We start from the raw sequence: 8,632 nt of genomic DNA on the forward strand, positions 1-8,632 counted from the left end.
CCGGAAATGTGTCCCGTGAAAAACTGTCCGACCGGAACTCTCTAATAAGTAATGTTCCTTGGGTGAATAATGTAAACTCACTACACCGGTATGTTTTAGCGCTTTCATGGCGAGTTTACTGACGGATATAAGTAAGAACTTTACACTACTTTATATTAGAAATGGCAACAGGATGAATGTCCCATAACAAGAAGATCAAGAAAAAGAAGAAGCTTATCGACTACGGTGTCGGCAAAGGCGGACACGTGCAATTTTTCAGGATTTATGCAGATCCCAAATTCAGATCAGCATGTACCAGAAGGTAAGAAAAGTTCCTTTTGCATAATACTGCGAAACAAAACGCCAGATAATATATCTTACCTTATACACACACCATAATAATACTCCTATGTTGAAGCACAGTACAATCCATCAAGCGGTGCGGCTTCATAGCTTACCAAAGTCCTACTAAAACATTTTGATAGATTTTTGAGCGCCGTGTGTAATGTTCTATATGTTCAATGGAACATATACAATGTTGGTGTTGTTTACTTGAGTCATATTGCCATCATAGTGCAGCCGACACGTATATTTTATGTTTGACTGCCATCTACTGGTCACACTTATCATTACACCATTTACCAAATAAAATAGCTTCGATGTGGGTAAGCTCAACTAAAATGATTCCGTACACAAGGCGCACCTGGCTATAAGGCGCACTGTCGAGTTTTGAGGAAAAAAATGCTTTTAGGTGCGCCTTATAGTCGGGAAAATACGGTATGTTGATAACAAACTGTCAAAACTACATAACCTCCTGGTAGAGGTGATAATGCATGTAATGATTGTGCATTTAAGAAGAAAAAGCAAGGGTAAGTTCTTTAATAGGGGGAAAAAATGACATGACATTTTCTTTTTTTTAATTTAGCAAGTATAAATCCTACACTTTTCCGTCACAGATAATCGCCTCTCTTTAAGGTTTTAAAGGCTATAATTAGTCCACAATTGCAAAGTACTGTCATGACTTGGTCCTGGGTGTTTGCTTTCCCGGAATGCAACGGAAAGTTGGCTCGGGCGAGACGGGAATGTAAATACATGATTTATTTAATATATCAAAATAAAGTACAAACGAAAAGCGCGCACAGTGGCGGAGAACAAACTATGAAACCAAAAGACTCTAGCATTAATAAACAAAACTTACTTGGCATGGACTAAAAGGAGCAGCATGAACGATGGACATGAAATCAAGTGTCAGAAATGTGCCGAGCATACTTGTGGGATGTCACCAGACAGACAAACTGAAAACAATGAACTTAAATACTACAGACATGATTAACGAAAACAGGTGCGTGACTCAAAACGTGAAACAGGTGCGTGACGTGACAGGTGACAACTAATGGGTTGCTATGGTGACAAACAAGAGTGCACAATGAGTCCAAACGTGGAACAGGTGAAACTAATGGGTAATCGTGGAAACAAGACAAGGGAGTGAAAAGCCAGAAACTAAAGAGTCCAATAACTAAACAAAACATGACTAAAACAAAACATGATTACACAGACATGACAAGTACTAATTGAGACGATCCAGTATGTCAGTAATGATTTATGACCTCTCTTATCTGTCTGACTGAATGTAAGCAGGAAAAATGACCAAACAATGTGAGCAAAATGATACAAAAATGACTCAGAAAATAGAAGTGGCATTAAAGTCACAGCAAATTAATCACAAAACAATCTTAAACTGGAATAAAATCATGAAGTGCAAGTTTGTAGATAGCCATTTATGATGACGAGACTTAAGTTTTAGAAACAGTTACCCGACTTTCTAATGCCAAACTGTAAGAATGTAAGCTCAGTGGTTAGAGTGTCCGGCCTGACACTGGGAGGTTGTGAGTTCAAACCCCCGGCCGAGTCATACCAAAGACTACAAAAAATGGGACCCATTGCCTCCCTGCTTGGCACTCAGCATCAAGGGTTGGAATTGGGGGTTAAATCACCAAAATGATTCCCGAGCGTGACCACCGCCGCTACTCACTGCTCCCCTCACCTCCCAGTGGTTGAACATGGGGATGGGTCAAATGCAGAAGACAAATTTCCCCACACCCAGTGTGTGTGTGTGACAATCGTTGGGACTTTAACGGTACACCGTAATCACGGTTCAGGTTATTTTCAGTACAAAGGAACACAAAGCATAAAACTATAATGAATAAAAACATAAATACTGCTTTTGTCTTATCCACTTTGCTTTTGTTATGTGTTTCACCAGGACGACAGAGTGTTCCCAAACAGGAGACTTCGATGACGGAAGAGGGTTTTCCAGGCTGCCTTGTAGAGATGCGCGGATAGGCAATTATTTCATCCGCAACCGCATCACAAAAGTCGTCAACCATCCGCCATCCACCCGAACTAACATTTAATCAAAACCGCACCCGTCCGCCATCCGCCACCCGCCCGTTGTTACATATCTAATATAGACGATGCAAGGCATTAGTGAGGTTATAAAGCTTTTGCCTGTTAAAGAAAGGAGACGGATCCAATGCAGCAGAGACATTCAATGCGTGCCACGCTGTCACGGCCCAGACGCACACCAGTGCGCAATCATCTGGGAGCCGCGCTGAGCGCACTGCCAAGCGCGCTCGCACCACTCAAACTGCTGCAGGCTGCTGCGTTCTTGTTTTAACATCCTGTGGCACTCTTCTGGGATCACGGCGGACGAAACTGCTCATGCTCAGGGTGTTTGTGGAGGTTCGGGGTTTTGCACAAATCTGATGCACCATGTTAGATGTCCCGGTTTTGTGACTGTCGTAGACATAAACACCGTCGCAGCTCTTGCAAATCACGTAGCCAGCATTACTATCATCCTGATTTACAACCTCATAAAAACGAGTCCACGCTGAACTTTTCTGGCCTTTTTTCCCCCTGGTCTTTAGTATTCCCTTTTTTAGTTTGTCGCGTACCACGTTTGCTGCCGGTGTTGCCATCTCTTTTTTTTTTTCTTCTTCTGTTGTGGCATATGCTGCAGGTGCCTGCTCGTTTTTCGTATGTGGGTAACAACATTTAACTATGTATATATATTTCCGAATTGGTTTAACTGCCACCCGCCTGAATCTATTTAAAATCTAATTTTTTTTTTATTTCAACCGCCCGACCCGACCCACGGATAAAATCTATTTTTTTTTTTATTTCAATTGCCCGACCCGCGGATAATCCGCGGACTGCGCGGTTGTGTCCGCAAACCGCGCATCTCTACTGCCTTGGCACTATCACAAGCCACGACTGATACATTGCATCCGGAACGTATTCACAGCGCTTTTTCTATATTTTGTTATGTCAAAGCTTTATTTGCAATATTGAATAAATCCATTTTTGTTCTCAAAAATTCTACAGTCAATAATACACCATAGTGACAATGGCTTATACAGAACACTCCAGACTGTGCTGTGAACATTTTGTCTCTGGTAAGTGAACACGGCTAGTAGTGTTAGCTTCGTTTCCAACCTTTTCTGACTAATTATAATAGATGGATTGATTGAAGAATGTATTAGTAGTTTGCATAGGATCTGGTAGAGTTTCATGATTGTACAGATTGACTGGTACAAGGTCAACTAAAAAGAAAAAGCATTACAAGCATGTTGTGTTTATTTAAAAAAGAAGTTTCCTCCGTGTCAGAGTTATGTTTATGTTGATTAGCGTTGCAGGCAATGTTCCCTCTAATTTTTCATGTGTGAGCAAACGCAAAAAGTGAGCAACATCAGACGTGCACACTGTGGCTACACCAGCAGCACACCTGTCCCAAACCTGACTAAATAACAAGTTCAATCTCCATCCATCCATCCATTTTCTACCACTTGTCCCTTTAGGGGTCGCGGGGGGTGCTGGAGCCTATCTCAGCTGCATTTGGGTGGAAGGTGGCGTACACCTTGGACAAGTCCCCACCTCATCGCAGGGCCAACACAGATAGACAGACAACATTCTCTTATTATTATAATCAAATGACAGCAGTCATTTCCATTTCTAATATAAGTGTTTAGGCCCACTTACAATGACAATAACAAAAAATATAGTTTTTCATGAACTGTGTACTTGTATTGTTTGTCTGGGTGGAGGTCCTGCTTTGGAAATAATTTGTACCCCTTTCAGACATTAAAACATTCACATGTTGCACAATGAGATGTAAGCAGGGGATCATGTGTACATTCCTGCAACTTCCTGTTTGTAAAAAATATATTTTTATTAGTATTTATGTAATATACTAACGGCATTTCATGATTAATATTTATAAATTAAGATTCCTAGTAAATGACACTAGAATAAGCACAAATTTGATTGGTAAATCATAGTGTAACGACCTGGATTTACACTTTAAGTGCGGTGTTGGAGTTGTCCCGACTTTTTGTGTGGCTGTAAACGCATCACTGGCTAAGTGCCATATGTGCACGTGTTGGCGCAAGTGAGAAAGAGCGAGCGGCTGCTGTTGATATAACAAAGTTGCTTTTGGCCTGGTTTGTACTGCAGAAAATGACCACTTTTGCTAGATATACATTGTTTTTACTAATGTTTTGGTGATGTGTTTATGGCCGACAATAAAGAGTTTTGCTCAGTAAAGTGATCGATGTCCTCAAAGTGTCTCCACAGATGCTACAATATTTGAACAATGATGACGAAAACTGTTTTCTCTGTCGTGTCCGTGTCGTGTCGAAAATTGTTATGCACTTATTTTTTTATTTGATTTTGTGCGTGACATAGATTTGCCGTGCGCAGAGGACGCTTGAGCAATGTGCAATTGCACAGGCGCGCACCTTAGAGGGAACGTTGGTCCAGAAGTATTGTAACTTTTGCCTGAGTGGTGCTGTTGAAATCATGACATGTGTTGTGGTACACTTTGGATAAATGAGCTGGACTTGTTCTTCTCCATAGAACACCTTTTTACTTGTTTCATGGGAAAAAAATAAATTGGTTGTTTTTTGTTTTTTTTACCTTGACCTTTAAATATTTAAGGTCCATAAAGTATAAGAAAGTGATTCCAAGAAAGGTCTCCTCCAGGGAAGAAAGGACAAATGTGCTTTTGCCCAAAGGCAAGCATTTTGCTACTTGGTTTCCATTCAAATATTAAACAAGTCAAATGTATTTACAGTTGACTAATATGTTGTTTTGAGTCCTGGAAAATAGAGGTACCCTGCATAAAAAGGCTTTGTTTAGTATTTATTAAATATACTAACAGCATTTCATGATTATTTTTTATAAATTAAGATTCATAATAAATGACACTAGAATAAGCACAAATTTGATTGGTAAATCATAGTGTAACGACCTGGATTTACACTTTAAGTGTGGTGTTGGAGTTGTCCGACTTTTTGTGTGGCTGTAAACGCATCACTGGCTAAGTGCCATATGTGCACGTGTTGGCGCAAGTGAGAAAGAGCGAGCGGCTGCTGTTGATATAACAAAGTTGCTTTTGGTCTGGTTTGTACTGCAGAAAATGACCACTTTTGCTAGATATACATTGTTTTTACTAATGTTTTGGTGATGTGTTTATGGCCGACAATAAAGAGTTTTGCTCAGTAAAGTGATGGATGGAATTCATGTCCTCAAAGCGTCTCGACAGACGCTACAATATTTGAACAATAATGACGAAAACGGTTTTCTCTGTCGTGTCGAAAATTGTTATGCACTTATTTTTTTATTTGATTTTGTGCGTGGCATAGATTTGCCGTGCGCAGAGGACGCTTGAGCAGTGTGCAATTGCACAGGCGCGCACCTTAGAGGGAACGTTGGTCCAGAAGTATTGTAACTTTTGCCTGAGTGGTGCTGTTGAAATCATGACATGTGTTGTAGTACGCTTTGGATAAATGAGCTGGACTTGTTCTTCTCCATAGAACACCTTTTTACTTGTTTCAAGGAAAAAAATAAATGGTATGTTTTTTGTTTTTTTACCTTGACCTTTAAATATTTAAGGTCCATAAAGTATAAGAAAGTGATTCCAAGAAAGGTCTCCTCCAGGGAAGAAAGGACAAATGTGCTTTTGCCCAAAGGCAAGCATTTTGCTACTTGGTTTCCATTCAAACATTAAACAAGTCAAATGTATTTACAGTTGACTAATATGTTGTTTTGAGTCCTGGAAAATAGAGGTACCCTGCATAAAAAGGCTTTGTTTAGTATTTATTAAATATACTAACAGCATTTCATGATTAATATTTATAAATTAAGATTCCTAGCAAATGACACTAGAATAAGCACATATTTGATTGGTAAATCATAGTGTAACGACCTGGAATGACACTTTATGTGTGGTGTTGGAGTTGTCCGACTTTTTGTGTGGCTGTAAACGCATCACTGGCTAAGTGCCATATGTGCACGTGTTGGCGCAAGTGAGAAAGAGCGAGCGGCTGCTGTTGATATAACAAAGTTGCTTTTGGTCTGGTTTGTACTGCAGAAAATGACCACTTTTGCTAGATATACATTGCTTTTACTAATGTTTTGGTGATGTGTTTATGGCCGACAATAAAGAGTTTTGCTCAGTAAAGTGATGGATGGAATTCATGTCCTCAAAGCGTCTCGACAGACGCTACAATATTTGAACAATGATGACGGAAACTGTTTTCTCTGTCGAAAATGGTTATGCGCTTATTTTTTTTATTTGATTTGCCGTGCGCAGAGGACGCTTGAGCAGTGCGCAATTGCACAGGCGTGCACCTTAGAGGGAACATTGCCAGGCACCATTCGTGGTACTCGCACCACAGTTTGAGAATCCCTGCCCCAGAGGCACCAAATGAGATAACGGTGGCATTTCAATTCCGTTCCAAACAAACCTTTTGTGGCAACAAAAAATGAAGAAGCCAATTAAAACAGGCTCGAGATGTTAATTTGTATATCATCTATTCTTAATGGAAGCCTCTCCCCCACCGCTATCAAGACTTAAAAATTAATGCCCTCAATAAAACACTGGCACACTTATGATGAATATAAAGATAAATGTGTTTATAATCCTTGATCATAACCACACAGCGTCTATATTGTTTCCTTATTCATGAACTGGGGGCAAATGTATTTATATAACAGATGTCAGGGAGACTTTTCCAATTCCTGGACAAGGAACACTTACATCTCTGTCCAGGACGCGACCAGTGCTGTTTAGGTAGAGCCTCTGTCGCCTCGGTTCCAGTATCACCCAGTAGTCGTGGTTGTCCAGCAAAGTCAGAGAGATGGTTCTGCCGGGGTCCTGGGCCCGGCCATTTATCTGCATGTTCTCCACCAGGACCGTACCTGAAAAGTGGAAGGTGGACTTGTCTTACAAAGAGGTTTACAAAAATGGAGGTCAAAATGCTGCCCGACTGTGACAGTGCTGTGGTGTCCCTCATTATTCGTGAATACATACATTTTAAAAAGCATGTCTTAGAATAAACTTTGGAGCTCCACTAAATATCGGTTAGTCAGCTATAAAAATGGGAGCTGCATGTTTGACAATTAGATTTTTCTTAAAAGAGTCTAATCATGCAAAATATGTACAGTAATTTTCTTGGCGGTTGGTACGTGTTTGTGTGTGTGTTGGGTTCCCATCAGTCTCGAAAATGTCAATTCAAACCAATTTTGCAATTTCTACCCGATTTGCAACATCAGCAGGAATCTCCATACACTGTAAAATGTTTTATGGGTGACCCTTCATGTATACTTATCAGTGGGTAATATGTATCATAATAATGCATCATAATGATGATCTTATCATTATTATTATTATTATTATTATTATTAGCGCATCTCCCGGGGTTTAAAACCGAGTGACACCTTTGTTTTTTTACTTTCAATCGAAGGTCCTTGAACGCATCACAGTTATGATGCAAAAGTCAAACTTGTTCATATGTTTCTCCTATGTTGCCACAACTGTGAAGTAGACTTTATGTACATATACATGTATACATGCATACATATACATGTATCCATACATACATATACCAGTATACATACATACACATGTATACATACATACATATACATGTATACATTGAGGCGGTATAGCTCGGTTGGTAGAGTGGCCGTGCCAGCAACTTGAGGGTTGCAGGTTCGATCCCCGCTTCCGCCATCCTAGTCACTGCCGTTGTGTCCTTGGGCAAGACACTTTACCCACCTGCTCCCAGTGCCACCCACACTGGTTTGAATGTAACTTAGATATTGGGTTTCACTATGTAAAGCGCTTTGAGTCACTTGAGAAAAGGCGCTATATAAATGTATTTCACTTCACACTTCACATACATACATACTAGAGATGCGCGGATAGGCAATTATTTCATCCGCAACCGCATCAGAAAGTCGTCAACCATCCGCAATCCACCCGATCTAACATTTGATCAGAACCGCATCCGCCCGCACCCGCCCGTTGTTATATATCTAATATAGACGATGTAAGGCATTAGTGAGGTTATAAAGCTTTTGCCTGTTAAAGAAAGGAGACTGATCCAATGCAGCACAGACATTCGCGTGCCACGCTGTCACGACCCAGATGCACACCAGTGCGCAATCATATGGGAGCCGCGCTGAGCGCACCTCCAAGCACATCTCGCTGCCGGCGACGGCCGGGTATATGGGCCCGACGCTCCAGCGCCATCCATTTTCAGGGCTAGTTGATTCGGCAGGTGGGTTGTTACACACTCCTTAGCGGGTT

At 40.8% G+C, this 8,632-nt stretch overlaps 1 protein-coding gene across 2 annotated transcripts in view; it reads right to left on the reverse strand.

Moving 5' to 3' along the window:
- LOC133580422 (protocadherin-15-like) overlaps positions 1-8,632 on the reverse strand; it is an 888,230-nt gene that overhangs the window by 512,631 nt on the left and 366,967 nt on the right. For both annotated transcript variants that reach the window (XM_061934831.1, XM_061934743.1), the window contains one exon: positions 7,079-7,239. In XM_061934831.1, coding sequence (XP_061790815.1) covers positions 7,079-7,239 — 161 coding nt within the window. The remainder of the gene's footprint in view (positions 1-7,078; positions 7,240-8,632) is intronic.

This window comes from Nerophis lumbriciformis, linkage group LG02 (genome assembly GCF_033978685.3).
Source record: "Nerophis lumbriciformis linkage group LG02, RoL_Nlum_v2.1, whole genome shotgun sequence".
Lineage (NCBI taxonomy): Eukaryota > Metazoa > Chordata > Actinopteri > Syngnathiformes > Syngnathidae > Nerophis > Nerophis lumbriciformis.